The sequence below is a fragment of the Aotus nancymaae genome, unplaced genomic scaffold (assembly GCF_030222135.1).
Source record: "Aotus nancymaae isolate 86718 unplaced genomic scaffold, 86718_ANA_hifiasm-v0.15.2.pri h1tg000029l, whole genome shotgun sequence".
Lineage (NCBI taxonomy): Eukaryota > Metazoa > Chordata > Mammalia > Primates > Aotidae > Aotus > Aotus nancymaae.
Genome location: NW_026988442.1, coordinates 20,677,114 through 20,702,365, shown reverse-complemented (window position 1 = coordinate 20,702,365; position 25,252 = coordinate 20,677,114). Strand labels below are relative to the sequence as shown.

General features: G+C 37.5%; 1 protein-coding gene across 1 annotated transcript in view; it reads right to left on the bottom strand.

Annotated features, from left to right (window-relative positions):
- The window catches only part of TOP1 (DNA topoisomerase I), a 99,485-nt gene that overhangs the window by 40,367 nt on the left and 33,866 nt on the right, over positions 1-25,252 (bottom strand). Inside the window, exons 3-8 of the mRNA XM_012455015.2 lie at positions 22,865-22,967; positions 8,891-9,014; positions 7,290-7,345; positions 4,755-4,850; positions 3,719-3,794; positions 377-483 (exon numbers count right to left, since the gene is read on the bottom strand). Coding sequence (XP_012310438.1) covers positions 377-483; positions 3,719-3,794; positions 4,755-4,850; positions 7,290-7,345; positions 8,891-9,014; positions 22,865-22,967 — 562 coding nt within the window. The remainder of the gene's footprint in view (positions 1-376; positions 484-3,718; positions 3,795-4,754; positions 4,851-7,289; positions 7,346-8,890; positions 9,015-22,864; positions 22,968-25,252) is intronic.

Below are 25,252 nucleotides of genomic sequence, written 5' to 3'. Positions count from 1 at the left end.
TGTTGAGGTTTCTTCTGTTGTTGAACAAACAGGCAGTTTTCCCAACATGACTAACATAATAATCTATCTTTCCTTTCCCTATCATTTTAAATGCATCTGTACTCTCTTTGTATGCTAAATTCCTACCTATAAATAGGTCTGCTTCTCCAGTCCATTCTGTTTACAGTGGTAGAAACTAGTTTGGAATCCAATAGGTTTAGAGCGAGTTAATGATTTCACTGAAGCTGGAAAACTCATTTCAGAATGTTATTCTAGAGAAATTCTTTTAAGTATTTCCCCCCAAATATCTGGATATTAATTTTAATAACTCAATATTCTTGCTTCATTATGATGTGCAATAAAAGAAGTGACATTTAACCCAGTGCTGAGATTTTACCATTTCCACTTCTGTTCCTCTTCTTTTTTCGGCTTCTTTTTCTTGTTATCTGGCTCAGGAACTTTTTTATCTTTATCTTTATTCTTGGGTTTTTTCAATTTACCATCCTACAAAGAAACATGGTGAGAAAACACTTAAATAAGGACTATCACACTTCTGGAGGCAGCATTTGCGAGCCATCAGGAAGAAAAATTGTAATCAAAGAGTATCAGAACTAAAGAGGATCTTAGGTCTACTCCTCATTTGACAGATGAATAACAACATACTGGTAACTCTGTTCCAGAGCAGTATTTCCTAAAACTTCCTAACGACTACCTGAGATGTAGTTTAAAAACACTCTGCAGGGGAAGAGCTTGGGAAACTGTATTTTTTTTTAAAAACCTCAAAGAAGTCTGGAAAAGTACTGCTCTAGAGACTAATCAAAGTGTATTTTTCTCATGTTTTTCCTCACTTAAGTTTAACCCTACTTGTCTTCCCAGTACAATCAAATAATGGCTATAAGAGGCTTTGCATTAGTTATTTAGTACTAGATATGAAAGAAAATTTCCAGTTGACTGACTGGAGTATAGTTCTATCGCTGATGATTGTATATACAAAGTCATGATGCAGTAAGCAAGTATTTGAGAGGTTCTAAAATGATACCAATTCCTATGGTGGTATTTCTTTATGGCTCTTCTTTGAACTTTGAATGTTCAAAGCGGCACAATGAAAGACATCAAACCTAAACAGGCACAATTCGCTAATATAGGAGATAAATCTCAAAACATAGATACAAAACCAAAACAAAAATATAATATTCAACAAATGAATATCCCACTCAGAATCTGAACTCTTTTGAATAGCAATGAAAAGTGGTTTTGAACCATCTTAAAATCAATTAAAGAATGGCACAGCTGGAAAGTGTATGGATGGGTTCATTTAACCACTCCTGGTTACAATTAAGGACTTTGAAACAGAGGTTTTGTCATTTGATCAAGGTCATACAGCTGTTATTAACTACAATGAAAACCTAACTTTATGAGAAAAATAACAGAATGTGACTTATGGGAATAACTGGAATAGATAAACGTTTTAGAACCTCATGATAGGAGGGCAATCAAGATAGGAATAAATGCAAGGTCTATAAGCAATTGACTTTTAGGGTAGGAAAGAAGAAGAAAGCTTACAGTACCATCCATATTTTAAGAGTGGCATGGAGAACATAAAATATATGGGTATGTTTTGGAGAAGGTACTAGAGGATCACATTAATTCAGATAATGTTTACTATTTAGGCTGAAACACACCACAGGAAAGGGAAATATTTTTCAGTGAAGATACTCTCTGAATAGCTTCTAAGCAGGCATGCAGATGGTCCTATCAGGAAACTACTGGCTACACTGTATGTTTTCAGGCCTCAAATTGGGATAATCAGTCACTGAGAGACCTCAGAACAATTCTCAGAAACAAGAGACCCAAAAAAAAAAAAAAAACAAAACAAACAAACAAAAAAAACTATAGTTGGCAAGTGAGGTTTAATGATGGATTCTGCCATCTGGGGTCCCTGCCATGGTAAGCCTATAATTAATTCAGAATCTTTCAGCCAGCATTTTTTCCTCCTATGTAGTTGGGTTGCTAAATAGAATAATAAAAAATGAAGTCAACTGTTTTTTCCCAATGGTTTGACAAACTCAGAGTATTATTTTTGCATAAATGAGATAAAACATAAAAGAAAAAATACTTGGAGAGCTCAAGTTTTATTTTCCTTTACTGACTAGTCTGTACTGATTAGGTACGTGGAAGAGGAGTGACTGGCTACCATAATCACTACTTAACATTTCACTCTCAATTCCTTGAATTAGTGCTTAGTAACTTGAACTTCAGCCAAGAATAGACTAGCTGCCAAAAAACTACAATCTTCTAAATTCAGGACCTGATCATCTCTCTCTGTCTCAACTCACTAATAGTCTTCATGTGATCTCATTAAAGACCTCTCTTCTCCCTCCTTGTGGAGTTACAGGATCAGCAAAGTCCCAGGGGAAGTAAGATAATACAGTAGCTAGTGTGCTGGCTGCTGGCTCTGAAGTCAGACTGCATGGGATCAAATGCTGGCTTTACCACCTTAGTAGCTGATCTCAGGCAAATGATTGAATATTTCTATATTCCATTTCTGCATCTGCAAAATGGAGATGATAAGAGGGATATAACAATCTTTTCAGGTCGTAAGGATTGAATGAAATGATACATATATAAAAAATGTAGAATACTGCTTGGCATATGGTAAGCACCTATTACATTTAATTGTGATTATCAACATCCTTATGATAGATGATGCTCTTACGACTTGCTGCCCCTTCACTATCACTCTCTTTACTGATGGTACTTCAAACTATCCACTTTACATTTGTGAACCCATTTTGCCCATGACAGTGGCTAACCTCAAATGCAGCATAAGAGCTAAGAACTCACCCAACCCCTTCTTCTCTTAGGAAAGTGCATCATTAAGACTCCTGTGAATTTCTGATATCTTTTCTTGAAATATCTGCTAACAACTTTGTAGTACAAGAACTCAAAAGTGTCAAAAGGAGGAAGCATATGATTCTATTTTCAATCTACCACAAGCATCACCAAGAACATTTAGGAAAGCTCTCAAACTAAACTAAGTTTTTTGAGGAAGGTTATAGGCCAAGAGGATAAAGAAGGGAGCATGTGTGTTCCAGAGAGAGGAACAGCATGTGCTACATAAAGCTTGGAAGTATGAAAGAATTTGGTGTGGAAAAGAAACAAAGGAGGCCAGTATGACTGGTACAAGTAAGCTAGAGAAGAGGCACAAGATGAAAAGAGGCACAAGATGCAGGGACCAGATTGGGAGGAACTGCGATAAAGAGTTTAGGTGTCAATTATATGTCAAAGGGGCACCCACTAAAGAACTTTAGATAGGAATGGTTACCCAAAGTGAATGATAAGCATGCTTTGTTAGGTATTAAGAGAGTACTAAAAAAATTCTTTGGGAAATTTCTTCAGGGTTATAAGCCAAAATGTGGTTTCTTGTTAACACTATCTCTGTATTTATGAAGATGACATAGTTTTTGGAAGAACATCTGTTGGCAGCATAGCTGTGGGTAGACAGATACCCAGGAAGCCTATGAAAGCAGAATCACTGCTGGTTGTGGTTAACTTAAGACACTGTAGGGATTCATAGAGATCTTAAAACTACCAGTGCCACAGCCACCACTTATTAAATTTTTTCCCCTAACGTTACTACTACAACAAACAAGCCAATAAATACCTAAAACTCACTCGTCTTATGGAAAACTCCCACTTCCAAACTCAATCCCCAAAGGGCCTAAGTCTCTTTACTAACCTCTTCTTCCTCTAGTTTTCTTTTCTTCTCCTTCTTGATATCTTCTGTTTTAATTTTCTTAGGTTTATAATCAGCACTAGAAAGGGGAACATCAATATGCAGTTAACATAGTTATGACTCAGGAGTTCTCACTCATCGGAGACCTACAAACTCTAGGAAGCCTCCATGGCAGGAGTAACTGCTGTTATTCTTGGCTGGGCATTCTATGGTCGAGAGTAACAGAAGTGAAGAAAGTAATGAAGGTCAGACCAATGACTAATAGTTATAGCTCTATATAGAACAAAACAAACCACTTACACAGGCCTGGAAGCAAAATAGGGTGGGGGGATAGATGCAGAAATAAATACCATTATAAAATGAAAGTTTGGGATAAAAATAAAAGTTGAAAGTCTGGGAACCAAACACACAGCACACTAGCTACCACATGGCAGTAACTCACTGGAATGTGGAAGAAAGAAATTCTATATTGAATGACTACAAATATGACTTCATTAAGTATTCCCCTTCTCCCTTTCCATCCAATTTCTACTATAATAATAGCATGATAAGCTATGTAAGAGTGAAAATAATGAATATAATTTAATCTCACTGAATCTGGGAAAGACGTACATGTAAGCCTCAACTTTTTATGAGCGGTTTTATTATTTTTACACACTGAAACTTCACTTAGAATGTATTGACAGGAATAGGTCTAAGAGAAACTACTTTATCTGTGGTAGGCGATGAGAAATTTTAAGCAACTTAAATAATTTATTCTTCATGAATTCTGTATTTGAAATTTCTACAATAAATATCTATTGCTTTTACAATAAGAAAAATTTATGTAATCTTCATGTAAGCATTGAGTATACTATTTACTTGTTTAGCAGACCCTACTTCTCATAATTCAAAGAGAAATCAGTCTATTAATCACAAATTCCAAATGAGAAGCCAATTAATGCAAATTTCTCTATGAACTATAGAAAAACACATCACATTTATTCTTTAAACTCCTCCTATTTGTTTTCAAAAGTCAAAGTTTCAAGAAAATACTCACTCGTCCTCATCTCGAGGTCTCTTTAATGGCTTTATATCCTCTTTAGGAGGAACAAAATAGCCATCATCTTCAGGTTCATCTTTAATTTGTGGTGGACTAAAGAGAAAAAAAAAATTGCTGGTCACTGAATGCTAGAACATCTGTATTATATTAATACAAAGAATGAATATGTCATGTCATTGAAAAGAAGCTAATATAAATAAGGATAACCACGTACATATTATAAAGATCTTCTGTGAGCACTTTTTCTCACTGCAAACCTGTGAAGTAGATAGTATTTGTCCTCACTGTACATATGAATGGGCAGTATCAGGATTTAGGATCAAGATTCCTTATTCTAAGTCAGAATTCTTTTTCAGTATTTCTTAGCTATCTTTGCCAGCATGGCATGAACCACTCCAAGAATAAACCTAAGTTGTTTTCTTGCCTTACATGAGAAACCTACCATATATTTAACCTCGCAATCTGAACTAATTGTTCTAGTACTCCAAAAGCTAAAGTACAGCTTTTATAAGGAAAGGAATAAAAATTGATTTCCCCAACTTAGTACCTTAAAGCTCTAAAAATCTGGCAATAATGTACATGTATATCCAGTTACATGGAAAAATAACCAAGCTAACAATGTTACAATAAAAGAAAGGCATGTGTTAAACAAGAAGGTATCCTATGCCAAATCTATTCATTGTTCAACGTCCTAACTTAGGTTTTCTTTGTATACAGAAGAGTGTCTCCCTATTATTTAAGATCTTACCTTCTAAATATGAATATAAAAAGACAACCCTTTGAGACAACTATCTTGAACCAAAATGGAGAAGGAACAAGTAAAAAATACCACAGAGCCCAGCAATCACTGCAGCCACGGGATGCTCCCTGGTCTGGCACATCTCTTCAGAACCTCACTGCCTTAACTCAGTACAAAAAATGGCCTCCTTACCTGCAGCTGCCCCCTGCGGAGGGATCCAGGGATTAAGAATCCGGACTCAGCTGCAAAGTATATTCACAGGGTTTTAAGAGTACCTCCAATCAAAAAAAGCATACTGGGTCCCCTTGCTTGTGACAGAATTTGAATGTTTAAAGAACTTATCTTATTTTAGCATAGTAACCAAATGCCAACTTCTACAGCTGTTCCCCCTCCCACCTGAATTACTGACACAGACCCCAGGGTCCTGAAGGAAAGAAACCCTGCCATTTACCCAACTAGTTAAGTAAATGCTAGATCCTAAGTTTGTCACGCTGAAGACAAAAACATGTGGGAAGGGTTACTAGGTCTGAAGGAAGAAGTCCTAAAACAATTTACCAGAAAACTGTATTCCAGTGAAGCACCTGGATTTTCTACAAAGACATACACACAAGCCAGCAAGCAGTCCAGCAAAGTGAACATAGAGACCACTGCCTCAAAGAGAGCTGTGTTCCTAATCTTTTAATGCAAAAAGTCTGAAAATGAACTCAAGACTAAGCACCAAGTCCAAAGAGTTTATTCATATCAGTTTAATAAAAGTCCAAGGCAGTCTATTGGCAGAGATTAGCCCTGCAGTGCCTCGGTCACTTTATCTCAGAAATCAAAATTCCTAGGGCGGCTTGCAGCTCTAATGCTTTCTGAATTTTATTATTCTGCATTCCTAGAACAGTTATGAAACATGCCTGAAGAGGGCACCTGCTTCTCCTTGTCTAAAGGACCGGGAGTACCAGGAACAATTGTCAACAATTTTAACAAATGAAACTGAAATTTCAAAGATTCAAGGAAGCAAAACTCTCAAAATGTTTTGTCCTAGTCAATAACGCAAACACTTCCAACCATTTCTAATAAATCCATTTTGACATTCAGTGAAGTGAGAATATATAACAATAAACATCTAGTGTTCTGAAACTAGAGGGGATCTTTGGGCTTATTTTAGGAAATTGAGGCTGAGGAAAACAAAATTATAAAGGCAAAAACAGTACAGGAAATAACCTCTAGATGGTGTGCATTTTCCTCTCCTTCTAGAAAAGAGATAACATATTTTTACCCAAATCTACACTCATCCCTAACATCTAAGTCAAATGACCTTTTATATATAAGCCTCTCAATATTACTAAGGAAAAATTCAGACTAAGTGATTTTTCAGAAAACACCATAATCACTACTGAATATGAAGTTTCTTTTTAGAGAGATGAAAATGTTCTAGAATTAGTGAAGAGGCTGTAATACCTTGTGAATATACTAAAAAACAAAACAAAACAAAAAAACAGTAAACTGTATACCTCTAAGAGACAAATTTTGTGATATGCAAATTAAATCTCAATTTTTTTAAATCTCTCCTGTCAACCTTCTCTATTCAAAACAACCTTCTAGAAAATGTGCTGGTCAGTCTCACTAAATGGCACTGTAGAAAGGCTCAGGTTGGCTTAGACCAAGTCTTTTCACTGCTGACTTTCTGGGAATCATCAAGATGGCCAGGTCAGTGTGTTTGGGATAAACTCAGACAACACTACAACACAGGCAGCTGGCCTGTTGCACACTGAGAAAGGGAAGCCCACACAGCAGCAAAGTCTTACCTAGAGAAGCCATTTTCCTTCTCCTTCTTTATTTTCGCATCCCCAGAGGCTCGAACCTGAAAAGTAAAACAACGGTAACTGACTAGTACCTTGAAAGGACTAAATTTGAAGAAATCTCTTTTTGAGAATACGTAGCATCAATTCTTGGGACATCATGATCCCAGGCTGGCTCCTCTTATGTTAGCAAAACTGAAAAGATGAACTACAGGTCCTGACGTTTTTCCAAAACTCGTTTTTAACAGTTCTTCTGCATGAAACTGTCCAACGCACTACGCACTGAGAAAGTTTCTCTTCAAAATGTTGGCTTTTTACCTTTAAGTGATGGCAGATCTCTTTTCCCAAATAAATATGTTCCACTACTCAAGGATTTGCCATTGGCAGTGCAGAGAGGAAACAAAAGCAAAAACCAAACAAACAAAACATACAACTGGGCCAGATGTGATGGCTCATGCCTGTAATCCCAATGCTTTGGGAGGATGAGGTAGGAGGACTGCTTGAGGCCAGGAGTTCGAAAGTAGTCTGGCCAACACAGTGAAACCCTCGTGTTTATTTAAAACACAAACAAAAAACCAATAGTCTATGTCCTGCCTTCTCTGACTTAGGCAAAGTATACTCATGTCCTCCCTCCCCTTCAACTTCCCACTTTCTAGACTTGTCAGAAGCTTTATCTTTCTTTTTTTTTTTTTTTTTTTTTTGAGATGGAGTTTTGCTCTTGTTACCCAGGCTGGAGTGCAATGGCGCGATCTCGTCTCACCGCAACCTCCGCCTCCTGGGTTCAAGCAATTCTCCTGCCTCAACCTCCTGAGTAGCTGGGACTACAGGCACGTGCCACCATGCCCAGCTAATTTTTTGTATTTTTAGTAGAGACGGGGTTTCCCCATGTTGACCAGGATGGTCTCGATCTCTTGACCTCGTGATCCCCCCGCCTCGGCCTCCCAAAATGCTGGGATTACAGGCGTGAGCCACCACGCCTGGCTGAAGCTTTATCTTTCAAAAAAATCTTCATATATACACACAAAGGGATACAAACACACATGGATTATCTCTGGAAGAAGGGTGAAGAGATGTCTTCTTCACCTAATTTCTTATTTCATATTATCTGAATTTACCAAGTACAAACATTACTTTTTCAAACCTAAAATAAAAATTATCTTTTTAAAACTCTACACAGAGTACTGTTCATTCTCAGCCAGATAAGCCTAGTAATTTTTAGAAGGCTTGCACTGGTTATGCTGGAACCAAAAGCCACAAAGGGCACCAGCATCACTAAATTTTCACTCAGGAAGAAACTTCAATGAACAATAAGGCATTATGCCTTCTCCCAAAAACAATTTTCCCTAATGCTTTCTCAATGTATCCATTGGCAATATAAAGTTAAAAAGGTAATGATATGAACAGATCTGATACTGTGAGAAACATGGTGGTAAAGGGCTTAAAGTTTTTATAGTTTAAGACTAAAGTTTGCTTTAAATTCTCCTGACAAGAGACTTTTTCACTTCAAGGCCAAAGGATCTTACTATGCAATGAAGATATCTGCTTTTAAAGGTAAACAAACAAAAATGCATCCATGTTCCTTCCTCCCCCACTAGAAGACTCTGTACCTTTTCCTCTTTCCGTTTTTCCTTGTCTCTGTCTTTGTGCTTGTCTTTATGCTTTTCTGAGCTTCCATCTTTGTGTTTGGTTTTCTCCTTCTCTTTGTGTTTCTTTTCAGAATCTTTATGTTCACTGTAAAAAGTAAGTCACAAAGTGTCAGCCTAGAGTAGGGACCACAAGGATTCATTTCACAAGATATCTTACGATAACATGAACCATGGAAACTACAATACTTAAACAAATAGTACTGACAGAAGGTTCAAGTAGAGGGTCTTGGCTACGTCGGACTTCATCTTGTTTGATGCTTTTATTTTTGCGAAGGAACAGAAAATCATAACAGACACACCAGGAGATTTTTTTAAAAGTGACTAAGAATGCACAGCCAACCCAGTGTATTCCTACAACATCCTACCAGCACAAAAACTATAATGAAAGCTCCAACTTGAGCATTCATATCTGATATGAGGAGGTTAAAATCAACTCACCAAAAATGTGTTTGGTAGCTTTGTGCCAGACTTGAAACACATCACACACATGTAGCCAACCCAGGGTTTACTGAGTGAATAGCCCAATACAGTGGCTATTTCGTTCTAGTTTTAAATAGGCAAAGCTAGTCACTTCCAGATGTGACTTAGGTTAGTCCTTTCCTCACAATAAGACTCATCTGAATGCAAGGGCAGAGGAATGTTCTTTGTTAAATGTTAAAAAGCAGAATATGACATTATAAGGCAAGAGCCATTAAAATGTTCATAGCTTCTTACCCTGGGATCAATCTCCTGGAAATTTCTCTTAGGGAAATAACATTACATATAAAGATGTTCATTTTGGTGCTTCCCTTAAACAAAAAACAAAAATGAACAAACAAACAAACAAAAACCCAAAACTAGATACAACCTAACAAGAGGAAAAACTGTAATATTTAAAATTATGTAACTGTTATGCTATAATTTGAGTACCACAAATACATATGGAAAGTGTTTATGACAGAAAAAGGACTGTAATAAAATAACTGCAACTATATAAAAACATGCATGTGGTCAAAGACTAAAGAAGCAATAAGCAAAACCCACAAGTTGTTAAGGTGACACAACACTATTATCTTTCAGTGCACTGGGACAGGCAGTTATGGAGCCTTGCTTACTGCACTAACCAATGCACAGGAAAAATAAGACTTCATCAGCAATGAGCTCATTAGGCTATGTCCATCCCAAGAAGTTTGTTCTAAAAGGACACTTGACTATACAGCAGAAGATCACAAAGGGAGAAACAAACGATAGCATGGAGTTAGGCAGAGCAACAAAATTAGACCAGGAGAACAGCAGCTATTATTACACACTGCACAGAAAAGTAGCTAGAACTTGAGATAGGTATTTGAGTGATGAAAAAGCAGAAACTTTAAGAACTCTAGCCAGGCGGGCAGAGGGACTAGTAGAAACAGGACACTATAGGTTAGAAAAGACCCAAGTACTGAAACAGATGGAAAAAAAAACACCACCACCACCACCCACTTTCCCTTGCTTATATATTTTTCCCTCTATATTGCTCTCATTAGGTTATTATTTACATGTGACACATATTTAAATAACATTTAAGTTTCTATAAGAGCAAAATTCTTTTTAACTCATGCATACTGGATGTGCATGGTGACAAAATCTCTCCACCAGGTTTTTTGTTCTTCGAATCAGTATGATGATGCTCTACTCAATGTGTTCTCATACTCTGTGTTTTTTCCTAAAATGCAATGTTTTATTTAAAAATGTATCCCTTACTTTGTTTAAAAAAAAAAAAAAGGTCTTCCAATTCCATTAGCACTCTTATTATCAGTTCTCATTAACTTCTCTAAGTAGAATGAACGGTCAAAGAGCAAGGTTGCTGAGATTATAATTGATTCTTCAGGAGTTAATGTATATATAATATAGTCTTCTATAGAAGGTTTTGCCTAAAAGCAAAAAATCTAAGAACAACTGCATCTATAATACTGATGGATGAATATACCACCCTGCCCTGCCAATTATCAGTGGGTGGGGGGCGGCAGGCGGCAAAACAAAATTCTACTTCCTAAGCAAGCATTGTACTTGGTATTTTCACATACATTATTTCATTCAATTCTCACAACACTCCTGTGAGGCAGGTTTTATTATCTATCCCTTATATTGATACAAGCAGTAGACAGTGGTTAAAAAACACTCAAAGTTACAATGTTAGAAGCAAAGTTGAGATTTAAACTTAGTATTTCTACCTCCAAGTTCAGAGCACCCCCCACTACACATCAATACCCTTACATTTCCACTAAATTGACACCTACTGCTTAAGGTAGACTACTGTTAAGTAAGAAACAGGTATGGCAAGTCTGAGACTTGCTATAAGGTCTTAACGTTATTTTACCATCAAGCAGAAACTTTCTTGAATAAAGATGTTTGGATACCTGAAAGGATAAAAACCTTTGAGAATGCTTTCATTTTTTCTTTCCATGAAACTTATAAATGGCTAATCCAGGAATCTGAGTTCAGGAACATTCTATCTTTAAGTTCCACCTTCCCCTGACCTCTTTCTCAATGAAAACTTTTCTTAGAATGTTAGCCAATTTCACTAGAAAACTGGCTTTCTGGCCTTTTGCTAATCACAGCATAGTACCTACAAGTGTACACGTAGCCCTGCAGTTTTCAGCTTTGCTGTACATTATCACACCAGAGATCAGGGAAAAGGAATCAACAAATGACAAGGTAAATGAGACAGTACCTAAGCCAGGAAGACAAAAGTCAATCATACTTCCTCTGCCTGCTAACCAGACAGAAATGTATATAAGAAATTCAAAGTTCCTGCTAGAGTAGTAAACCCCTTTGCAGGTCATAATTAATCACAAAGACTAGAATGAGATGAAGCTCTCATTCTGACTTTTCAAAGGAAGCCGACCCTTCTATACTCCTAACTGTTTAGACATAAAAGCAGGTTTGGATTTTTTTTTCTTTGTCTTGCATTGGAAAGGTTTGTAGTTTTATACTAGCTGAGCTCAAATGACTCAGGGTCATGGACAGCTTCTGCTAAAGAGCATTACATTGGAGACTGTTAGAAATTTGGATTTACAGAGCCCCACCAGGCTTCTGCACACAATGTGATCATCCCTACTTGTTAAGTGCTGTTACTGTCCCTGGCTCCCCAAATAGAGAGCAGAGTCCCTGGGAGCCTAACCCCATATCCCTAACCCCCACACTGGCAGGAGTGCTGGCAAACAGCAAACCCCACTGCCAGTCTTTCCTAGGAATATACCTGAAGGAAGTACCAAAGGCACTAGAGAGCAAGTCCTGTGATACAGAAGCATGTCCAGGGCTATGTCAGGAAAGTCAGAAATAGGATTTGGCCAGCATACAAAACGGAGCCAACGTGGGGTCAGTCAGGCTGACTCATCCATTTGGGATTTTCTAACATGTATGTCTTTTTCCCAAAAGGCTCAGCATGTGTTTGACTTTCACGGTAGCTAAAGAACTGCACCTTTCTCATTAATGATGAGGTGATGGAAATTCTGACCAGTACAGAAAGTTCTGTTTTAAGAGATATTACAGGTTGAGTGCAGTTGCTCAAGCCTGTAATCCCAGAATTTTGGGAGGCCAAGAAAGGCGGATCATGTCAAGACCATCCTGGCTAATACCGTGAAACCCCGTCTCTACTAAACATACAAAAAAAAATTAGGCAGGTGTGGTGGCAGGCGTCTGTAATCCCAGCTACTTGAGAGGCTGAGGCAGAAGAATCGCTTGAACCTGGGAGGCAGAGACTGCAGTGAGCCGAGATCACACCACTGCACTCCAGCCTGGGTGACAGAGTGAGACTCTGTCTCAAAACAAAAAACAAAACAAAAAAAAAAGAAAAGAAGAGATATTATGTTATCTTCATACTAATCCTGCTCCTTTTCCATATACAGTAGACACAATACATCAAAGTCATAAATGGGCTTTAAAAGTACAATTGAAGGCTACAATATTAGCCAGTTTAGAGGCTGAAAAACAGCTGATTAATTACTTGAAGAAACTTCAGTAGGGCTAAATTAGAAAAATGCTAGATACCTGAACGGATAAAAACCTTTGGGGTTGCCTTTTTTTTTCCATTTTGTCTTGTAAGAGTATAAAGGCTTAATATCAACCAAATATCAACCATAGGAAGGAACCCAAAGGTTTACCAAACACATTTTAAGAGTAAGTAGCAGTCCTAGAACTTCTGTAACAGTCAAACTTACGGATGAAATATGAATGTCACCCCACTGGCATGAGGAACTGTGAATGAGAAATCAACCAATTATTGACTATGCATAGATGTTCACTTCTTGGTTCATAGTTTACATCTGTATAGGGTAAGATTTCAACACATTAGCAGGGACTGTAAAAGCCAAAGTCAATACTAGAGAGAACAAATGGAAAGATTCAAAGCCACCTTTCCAGAGTGTTCATGTATGTGTTATGCTTCAATTAGTTGAATTCCATTAAAGAAAAAATAACCTGGCCGGGCGCGGTGGCTCACACCTGTAATCCCAGCACTTTGGGAAGCTGAGGTGAGTGGGTCACGAGGTAAAGAGATCAAGACCATCCTGGCCAATATGGTGAAACCCTGTCTCTACAAAAAATACAAAAATTAGCTGGGCATGGTGACATGTTCCTGTAATCCCAGCTACTCAGGAGGCTGAGGCAGGAGAATCACTTGAACCACGGAGTCAAAGGTTGCAGTGAGCCAAGACTGCGCCACTGCACTCCAGCCTGGCGACAGAGCGAGATTCTATCTCAGAAAAAAGAAAAAATAACACTATTTTTAAAGTGATGACAGCAAAACCTTTGGTTGATGACTCTTGGAGCTAAGCAGACCACAGAAAAGGTTGACCAGGGTTTCTTCAAGGCACTTATACAGAAGAGTGGGAGAAAGGGTAGAAGTAGGGAGCCAGTAGGGAAAAACATTTCCCTTCTGGCAAAGCATTATTTCTTTAAGAAAAAAGACCACCACTGCCACCACTACCACAACAACAACAGAAAAAGCCTATGTTTGATATTCTGGAAAGCTAGAATGTTGGCTATGGGAAACCACTTAAATCTGTCCTCTATCACCCATAAAAGTATTTAATAGATACTTGGGTAGCATCCAGTGTCAGGCACTTAATCTAAGCACATTTACCAGTAACAAACTCAGATAAGTACCGGTATCTCCATTTTGCACATGTGGAAACTGAAGCACAGAGAAGTTAAGTAACTTGCCCGAGAAGTATCTCTAAAGAGAGAAACAGGATTTAAACTCAGGCATTCTGGCTCCAGAGTCATGCACTTGACTACTCTGTTACTTCCCAAACAAAGCAAAAAAGCACTGTTAAAGGTAGAAGAAGCCTCCATATCTTCTGAGAAAAGGACTTAGCCACTCACAGCCCAGCTACCTGTCTACTCCTTAAGGAAGCAGACCTCTGTGGGTCACATAAAGTTGCATCATGGGGATTCCTGTGAGACAGCACAGAAGGCTTCAAAGTCTTGGTTTAAGACGGAAATTCATGACCCTATCAAGGATAGCAGACAGTTAAAGCTTAAATGATGTTTATCAAGTTAAATATTTAAGTAACTTTGAAAAGTTGCCTCTGGGAAAAGAGTTCTCATTCTAAAACGAGCCAGCTTCCAAAAGGCTCTAAGAAACAAGGGTTTCTTAATGTCCATCATCATTATACACTACAATGCCCAATAACCATCACTAAACAAAATCACAAGGACTCTGGTGTTTTATATCATAGAATTATTGAAACGTCAAGGTAAATCTAATTTCCTAGGAATTATTTAATCCTTTGTTTTCAGTCCAGGGAGGATAAAAGGATGTGCTCAAAGACACCAAACCAATACCCATTCTAACTCCCATTCCTCCCCTAAGTTCCTTGTCTCTACTAACAGTGTAAACAGGCACCAGTTTTCCAAGACAGGAACCCTTTTTCTTAGACCCTTCATGTGTCGTTTGTGGCTAAGTCCTACATCCACTTTGCTCAACCATTTCCAGTGGCTTCTTGCTCAACTCAGAGTCAAGTCTCAACATTTCTCTCGTCTCCCATTTTTTTCCAGTTAGTTTAAGTAACAAGTTCCAACTTTTTGAAATGGCATTTAATAGTTTTGCCCCAAGACACTTTTTTGGGCCTCATTTTCTACTATTCCACCCTGTGTAACCCACCTAACTGGATTCCTCCCAGAACAAAGCATATACTATAATGCCTCTGTTTTGCTTATGCTTTTATTACTGTCTGAAATGCCATCTTTTCTAACCATTACTTTCCCTTAGCAAAATTTTAGCCATCTTTGAATGGCTAGCTCAAATGCTGTCTCTACCATGAAATTTTGCAAACAATGATTATGAAAGGTTCACTGTAATAGGGCTAAATATAATATTGAAAAAATCAGGGCTCCAAATTGAATGCTATCAATAACTAACTACTGAATTAGATTCAACTACCAAACTCAACAACTCCAATTGATCTGCATGATATTATACTAGGCTTTGTGGTAATTATCATCATCACAATCATTACCTCAATTATTTAGTAAGTTACAGTTCCCAAAGAGCTATCTTGTGCATAAACAAACTTGAAAGCTTGACAAAGCAGGTACTGTTATCAACACTTGACCGAAATGGAAAATGAGACCCAGAGAAGTTAAGCAGCTTGGATCAGGACACATAGCTTGTAAATGACAGAACCTGACCTCTTAACTTTTAACTTAGTGTGCCATACAACATATCACACTGACTCCCATGTGAATGGTGGTGATACTGAGTTTCCTCATTTCAAAACTGCTCAATTTTCTTTGCCTACCCATATTAGTTGTCCACTTCCCCCAGACAGGCTGATACAGTGACGTGTAGACAAAGGGAGGGCTCTGGCAAACCACTCACAAGGAAAGCAGCATCTTTTAAATTTTATTAATTTCAGAAAAATCTCCCCTAATCTGATAACTGGATGCTGAATTCAAGTGCATATTCCTAAAATCCTACATTCTCTCATTTATAATTCAGGTAGGATTTGGAACTGAAAGGAAAGCAGAATCCAAAAGCATCCTTATTCTCAGATGTTTCTCACGCTGACAGTACAGAACAGCACTGCCAATATGGCTGGAAAAGTACTTCCCTTGCTATTTCACAGCAGTTTTCTGTCTTCCCTTGCTTTCCACAAATTTGTCACTCCAGTGTGACTGCCAGGTTTAAAATTGGCAAGAGATGCACAGAGTCAAAAACTAGGAGGAGGAATTTCATTTCACATGATTCTTTTATTTTCTAAAATCAAGCCCCCTCTCCCAAATTGCTTGTAATAATATTTTGTTTATATAAGAGATCTAGTATTAAAGATAAACAATGGATAAGAATGCAACCCTTTAAGAAAGGTAGCTGGTGAGACCCTACAAGCCAAGTAATTCCTCAGCATCTAAAAGAGTATTCCTTTTGAGATTATTTACGTATTTTTTAAAGAGCCATGGTGTCTCATGCCTGTAACCCCAACACTATGGGATGTCAATATGGGAGTCCAGAAGTTCCAGACCAGCCTGGGCAACATAGCAAGACCACCATCTCTACTAAAAACAAAACAAAAAAGTTAATTAGCCAGGCATGATGGTGCATGCCTGTTGTCCCAGTTGTTCAAGGGGCTGAGGTTGGAGGACCCCTTGGGCCCAAGGAAGCTGCAGTGAGCTATAATCACACCACCGCACCCCAGCCTATGAGTCAATAAGACCCTGACTCCAAAAAAAAGAAAAAGAACCTGAGGTGCGAAATATAAATGCTAAGAAAGAAGCAGTGTCAAGAGATTCAGTGGTGATTGATGAAATTATCTTTTAACTTTGGTGTGAGCTGTTCTTGTGATGTTACAGGCCAGACAAGAGAAAGACAGAGATGCAGTTTTCCTAGGTTCAGAATCTGATGACATTAATACTTTCAGTGCCAAAGATTTTAGGGATTTGGGGACAAAGCGAGATAAAGGCAGTGCCTGAGATGATCTGACATTTTTAAACCTGATCTGCCTACCATATGCTTACAAGTGAGGGATGCTTGTATTTAAACAGACAGTTTGGCTACACAACTCTTTGTACAGAGGGAGGTATTTTTCACTGGAAGGGATAATGTAGTGAGGACTCAGGATCCTTGGTCTCACATCTTCATCTTTTCTGCTACCATATCACTGTGTGCCTTTGAGCATGTGACCTCAGACTCCTGTTCACACAAAGAGGAGACAAGATGAAATGATTCTTAATACCTCCTCCCTTGTTTTGCACCTTGCATGAGGACAATAAAGAGGAAACCAAATGGCACCTCCTGGGAGGTAGATCCATAGCCCCACTTTGTTTCTGCAGAAAGGCTGCTCTCCCACTCCAAACCTGCAGTGTTGCTACTGCACAGGAGAGTAAGATGTCTCCTGGGCTTGGGTCCTGAGTGTAGCCTGATGACAAATGATTGGTGCTAATATCTAGCAGACAAGGAAGGGACACAGAAACACATTAGAAACACTTGTTTTCTCATTAATAATGGCCACAAAATTAGCTACACTTGATTAGCAAAGATTGGAATAAATGAAAGCATTTTGGAACAGAACATGCTAAATCCTAATTATTCTGGGGTTCAGGGGTGATTAAATAATCCTCAAGATTTCTTTAATCTGCTACAGAAGAAACTGAAGAAACCCTAAACTATTAAAAAGATCAGAGTCACTTTAAAAGGATCATGGTGTATATAAAATTTTACTCGAATATAACCAACATCCTTGCTTTGTTGCAAAGCAACAAAGTACTGTGTCAGTAGACAGCAAAACAGCAAGTATTTAAAAGTTTGCTTACAACAGATCATATGGTTAAACTGTTAAAACTTACTCACGTGAATAAGAGACCAGGGCTAGATTTAGTCATGTCATATGTAATCAGAAACTCTGGCCAGGTTTTTCCAATAGCTCTTGGAAAAAAGGCTAGTATTTTTATAGAAATGAAGAAAATATGAAAAGCCACAAAAGTACATACAACTAATTATTGAATTTGCCTACAATATAATCTTAATATTTTGAAGAGCTTTCATATTTATTGACTCCCATGGTTCCCCTGTGAAGCATGTATCAAGATGAAGATGAAGAAGCTGAGTTGAGGAAGGTTAGGTAACCTAGCCAAGATCACATGAGACTTAAGGATGAGGATTTCTCTTACCAAAATCAATTGTTTTTTTAAGAGAAGATTTTTGTATAACAAGACAGGGCCAAACTTACATGTCTCAAAGCCCTTTATGTCACTTTTACTGTATCTTTCCTCCCAAAACAAAGTAGAATGTGTTAGAGAAGATGAGATCAGTTTTAAAAAGCTTATGTTTTAAATATTAACCTCTTTCTTCTTAAAGTCTTTTTGAATTTCTTCTTATAGTCTAGTAATATAAAAATCAACATTCTTCATCTGATCTGTAAGTAGATCTCTTACCACCTCAGATGATACTGTTCAAGGTCAAAGGTTATCTAATTTTTTTTCACACTTCACAACAATTAGCACAGGCAGCCATTGTTAGACATCATCTAGCAATTCTACTCTTGGGTTTATACACTCTCAGAAAGCAGAACTCCAACACTTATTTGTAGCCAAAGGATGGAAATAACCCAAGTGTCCATCAACAGGTGGATTTTTAAAAATGTGATTACAGGCATACAATGGAATATTATTCAGTCATAAAAAAGAATGAATTTCTGACATGCTACAATATGGATAAACCTTGAAAACATATTAAGGGAGTAAACAGACCAAAAAAAAGATAAGTATTATATTATTCCACTTATATGAGGTACTCAGAATAGGCAAATTCATAAAGATAAAAAGTAGAAGGGAAAGAGAAAAGAAGACAAAGTAGAAAAGCTATTGGGATGGCAGAACAGAATGACAAGTTATTATTTAGTGAATTCAGAGATTGTCTGGAATGAGGAAGAGTTCTGGAGATAGACAGTGGTGACAGTTGTATACTATTGTCAATGTATTAAATGCTCCTTAAAAATGGTAAATTTGGTTATGTATATTTTACTATACACAATTATGTGAAAAATGAGATAAGTCAAAGTGACTTAATAACTATCCTATAAAAGATTAAGAGTATGTTAGAAGAAAGAAGAGAGAAGATGGGAACTAGTGTACCCATAGATCATCCACTCATGAATTCAATAAATATATACTAGTAAGTGCCAGCTATCTGCCAGGTACCGTACTAAGCCTGAGGGATGCAAAATGAATACAAAAGGCCAGATGTGGTGGCTCACGCCTGTAATTCCAGCACTTTGGGAGGCCAAGGAGCGCAGATCACTTGAAGTCAGGAGTTCAAGACCAGCCTGGCCAACATGGTGAAATCCTGACTCTATTAAAAATACAATAAATTAGCTGAGGATGGTGGCACACACCTTAATTCCAGGTACTTGGGAGGCTGAGGCAGGAGAATCAGTTGAACACAGCAGGTGGAGGCAGCAGTGAGCCGAGATAGTGCCACTGCACTCTAGTCTGGGCAACAGAGCAAGACTACATCTCAAAAAAAAAAAAAAAAAGGATCCTAATTCTGCTCTCAGGGACTTTAGAGTCCAGGAGGGCATAGAGAAAAGTAAAGAGACAATTAAACATCAACACAACTTAATAATTATGATACACAACTTAATAATTATGATAGGAATATATTTAAGGCACCAGAGAGCACACAAAAGTGGCACTTAATATGAGAAGGTGTGTAGAAAGGATACCTGGAACAAGCCAAGTCTAAGCTGCAACTAAAAGAAAGACAGTAAAAGGGCAAGAGAATATTATAGAACCAGCAACAGCATGTTTTAAGCCTTAGTAGTATCAGAAAACATGCTGTGTTTAAGGAACCGAAAAGAAGTTCACAAGACTGAATGTGGAATGTGAAATAAGGATAAACAGCAAAACAGGTAGCACAGACAGCCAAAGACTATTAAGAAATGACTGTACATTAGAAAGAGGTGAAAAAGGTGGCCAGAAATATGGAGAAGCATGGAGGCATTAGAGCCAAAAGGAAGATGGTTTAAGTAGGGTGGGGTCCAAAGTATGATCTATCTTGGCACATTTCATGTGCACTTAAAAAGAATGTATTCTAACAGCATGGTAATGATACAAAAACAGATACATAGACCAAATGAAATAGAACAGAGAACCCAGAAATAAAACCACACACCAACAGCCATGTAATCTTCAAGGAAGTCGACCAAAATAAGCAATGAGGAAATGACTCCCTACTCAATAAATGGTGCTGGGATAAATGGCTAGTCATATGCAGAAGACTGAAACTGGACCCCTTCCTTATACCACATACAAAATCAATTCAAGATGGATTAAATACTTAAAACCTAAAACTATAAAAACCCTAGACAACAACCTAGACAATACCATTCTGGGCATAGGAATGAGCAAAGATTTCATGGCAAAGATGCCAAAAGCAATTGCAACAAAAGCTAAAAATGACAAATGGGATCTAATTAAACTTTTATCAACAGAGTTAACAGACAACCTACAGAATGGGAGAAAATATTCACAAACTATGCATCTGACAGGTCTAATATCCAGAATCTAAGGAACCTATATGATTCAACGAGCAAAAAACAAGTAACCCCATTAAAAAACAGGCAACAAAAGACACGAACAGACATTTCTCAAAAGATGACAGTGGCCAACAAATGTATGAAGAAAATGTTCCACATCACTAATCATCAGAGAAATGCAAATCAAAATCAATGGCTATTAAATCAAAAAACAGCAGATGCTGGCAAGGCTGCAGAGAAAAGGGAACACATATACACTGTTGATGGGAATGTAAATAAGTTCAGCCACTGGGGAAAGCAGTTTGGAGATTTCTCAAAGAACTTAAAAACACAACTACAAAAAAAAAAAACACAACACAGAAAGACACATGCACACGCATGTTCACTGCAGCACTATTCTCAATAGCAAATACCATGAAATACTATATGGTCATAAAAAAAGAACGGAATCATGTCCTTTGCAGCAACATGGATGCAAATGGAGGCCATTATCCTGAGCAAATTAAGGCATGAACAGAATAGCAAATACTACATAGTCTCACTTACAAGTGGGAGCTAAATGTTGGGTGCTCACAGACCCCTTCCTTACACTGCATACAAAAATCAATTCAAGATGGATTAAATGCTTAATACCTAAAACTATAAAAACCCTAGACGACAACCTAGGCAGTATCATTCTGGGCATAGGTATAATAGCAGTACCATTGCTATTATATGGCAATAACAGACACTGCGGACTACTAGAGCAGGGAGGGCGGTAAGGGTTGAAAAACTAATTGTTAGGTTCTACGCTCAGTACCTGGGTGACACAATCATTTGTACTTAAACCTCAGCATCACAGCAATATACCCAGGTAACAAACTTGCCTGTATGTAACCCCTGAATCTAAAATAAAACCTGAAAAAGAAAATAAATGAATAAATAAAAGTAGAAAAGTAGGCACTAAAAAAAAAAAAAAGAAAGAAAAAGAAAGGAAACAAAGTATATTCAAAGTATATTGTTGGCTGGGAAAAGCCTATAAATGTCAATTAGATCAAGTTGGTTGATATGGTTCAAGTATTCCATATCCTTAATGATTTTCTGTCTACTTGGACTAAAAATTATTGAGAAAGAGGTAGTAAAATCTCTGATCATAATTATGAATTTTTATTTCTCTTTGCAGCTCCATCAGATTTGCTTCATGTATTTTGAGGCTTTGATATTAGTGTATAAACATTTATAACTGTTATGTTCTCCTAACTGGTCCCTTTGTATCATTAAGCAATGAACCACCTTTTTATCATATTAATAACTACCATAGAGCAATATTCTTTGCTCTATGGTAGTTATTAATATGAGCTAGACAACTATAAACTAGAAAAGAAAAGATGCAGAACAGATTCAACTACTGAGATTAAAATTTACCAGAATAATGAAAATGGAAACTAGATGATCAAGTGATAAGAAATGAGTAAGGAATAGGGAAAAAAGGCTACAGGCACGATACATGATTCCCAAACAAATGTTCCCAGTAGAGAAAATTAAATCTGGTAATTTTAACGATTCAGGAAAAAAAAAAAACAGACTTAGAAAGCAATTCTCACTTTAACTTGTCTATAGACAATAAGTTAATAAGGAAGTTCTAAGGAACTTTAGGATGGAGACACTTGTTCCATTATATGACAGATCTTTACATTCCCTAACAAAGCTCAGGCCACTATGGGAATGGGAATACCATATGGCTTTCTCAACAACAACTGCCTTTAAATCAGAATGGAAGTGCAAGTCCTCATTTTCAATAACTAGATTTAACCACTTGCCTCCTACACCAAAAAAATGGGAGCAAAATGAACAAGAAAAACATCTTCTTGAGGTTTGCATCCCTGAAGGCAGCACTACTGAGTTTCATTTATATTGGTGACTGTAGGCTTTTGTGGGAGCTGAACTCCTCTGATAATATGATGAAAGCTAGGATAGTCTCTCCAGGAAAGCTCACGTACTCAACCATTTGCATAGAATTTCAGGGGCTAACAGACCATGGACGCCTAAGTTAAGAATTTTTAATGCAAACTCTTTAAAGTATACAAAGAAGAAGAAAAAATCAAGTCTCAAATCCAGTTATGTTTTATCAAGGCAAGCTTGCTACAGACTTGATTAATTGCCATCATGTGTGACAATGAATACTTACCTATCTTAGTGAAAAACTGTATGTATTTTTAATGAGGTATATATTAAAAGAAAATTTAACATACTTGCTTTATACATCTTGATCTGAACAATGGCATTCCATGTAAGGCCTAAATCAGGGCCATCCAATTAGCACCTCTAGGATCAAATACAGTTTTCTACTTACTTTGCTATCTATACTCTTTATCTGTAGCTCAAGTTCAGACCTATTCCAGGTAAGCCAAGCAATGGCCAATCCACTGCTGAATGATGAGAGACTTGATTCCATCCTTACCTGTTGCTATGCTTGGACTTTTCACGGTCCTTCTCCTTGTCCTTCTTGTGTTCTTTGTGCCGATGTTCTCGATCTTTGTGTTTATCTTTGTGTTTATGAGAATCTGCAACCGTAAGAGATGAGTCAGTTAAGAGGAGTCATGAGCTATCTTTTGTATGCCTACCTTGACAAGCTGGTCAAGAAGTACAATGACAGAATTCAAATGGCATGGCAGGCATAATAATAGCACATGCCACTGAAAAAAAAGCTTTCACAAAGAAGCCCAGACAAAGCATCCCATTATCCTGCTTCTACAATCAAGACATGTTACTAATATGGGAAGGATGAGGAAATGAGAGCCAATCCTACTATGAAAAGAAGCCACAGTTTGGTATTTTTCTCCCTCGACATAATACTATTAAGCCTGACCTATAAATGATCACAAAGGGGTAAATCTTGAACACTGACTCTAAAGATCAGGTGTGGGCCGGGTGCAGTGGCTCAAGCCTGTAATCCCAGAACTTTGGGAGGCCGAGGCGGGTGGATCACGAGGTCAAGAGATCGAGACCATCCTGGTCAACATGGTGAAACCCCGTCTCTACTAAAAATACAAAAAATTAGCTGGGCATAGTGGCGCGTGCCTGTAATCCCAGCTACTCAGGAGGCTGAGGCAGGAGAATTGCCTGAACCCAAGAGGCGGAGGTTGCGGTGAGTCGAGATCGCGCCATTGCACTCCAGCCTGGGTAACAAGTGCGAAACTCCGTCTCAAAAATAAATAAATAAATAAATAAATAAATAAAGATCAGATGTTTTAACTTCTGAAAAATTCAAACCTCAAGAGATATGTTTATAAATGAACATTAATAAAGTATAATTTCTAAACAATAAAATACTGTCAGCCCTCTGCATTTACGGGTTCAGCGCCACAGATTCAAACATTTGCAGACTGAAAATATTCAAGGGAAAAGAAAAATATTAATAATAAGACAACCCCAAAAATACAACCCCCCGACAACAAAACAACTATATAGTTACACTGTATTTGGTAATATAAGTAATGTGGTGATGAGTTAAAGTATATAGGATTGTATAGGTTATATGCAAATACTGTGCCATTTTATATCCAAAAGCTTGAACATTTGCAAACTTTGGTATACTCAGCGCAGGGGGTAGGGTGGTCCTGGAACCAATACCCTAAAAATATTAAGAAATAACTGCATAGACATTTCAAAGACACAGTGTGCTATGCCTGACAAACACACAGGTGCAATCCCCACTACAATAAAGATTTAGAACAAGTCCATCACCTCAGAAAATTTCCTGTGTGTTCCTTCCAGGTCATTTCCCACATTCTACTCCTTGCCCAAAGGAAGCACTGATCTGATCATGCTATAGATTAGATCTGTCTAGATTTCATGTAAACAACATCATATAAGATTTATTCTTGTGTCTGATTTCTTTCTCTCAGCATAACATTTGTGACATTCATCCATGTTGTTGGATGTACCAGCTGTTGGTTCCATTTTATTGCTGAGTGGCGTTACATTGTATGGATATACTGTAACTTACCCACATTCACCTACCAGACATTTTAGTTGTTTCTAGGCATTGGTTATTATTTATCTGCTACAAACATTCATTTACAAATATTTCTGTAGACATGTTTTCATTTCTCTTGGGTACATACTTAGGAGAAAAGTTACTAGGTAATATAAAAAATATATGTTTAACTTTATAGGAAATTGCCAAATTGTACCATTATATATCCCCATCAAAAGTTCATTAATGTTCCAATTGATACAAATTCTCACCAATATCTGATATCAGTCTTTAATTTTAGCCATTCTAGCAGGTGTGGAGTGGTATCTCACTGTGTTGTCAATTAACATATTTCTGATGATTAAAAGATGTTTAGTGACAAGCATCTTTTCGTGTGCTTTTTGGCCACTCACATACCTTCTTTGGTGAAGTTTCTGCCCAAATCTTTCCCTCGATATAGAAAATTCATTTGGTCTTCTTATTATCTTGGTGTGAGAGCTCTTTATACATTCTGGATTACCAATTTTTTTTGTCAGCTATATGAACTGTGAATATTTTCTCCCCAACATTTTCCTGTTTTAATTTCTTAATGGTGTCTTTCAAAGAGCAAAAGTTTTAAATTTTGATCAAGTCCATTTCATCAATTTTCCCTTTTAGGGTCTGTATGTTTTGTGCCTCAAGGTATCTTTGCCTACTCAAGGGCCACACGGATTTTCTCTCTCTCTTTTGGGTGGAAAGGCAGGGAAAGACTCTCATTTTCTTATATCACGATGTTGCGCGGGCTGGTCTCAAACTCCTGGGCTCAAGCAATCCTCCTGCCTCAGCCTTTGGAATGGCTGGGATTACAAGGGCATACCACCATCTTATTTA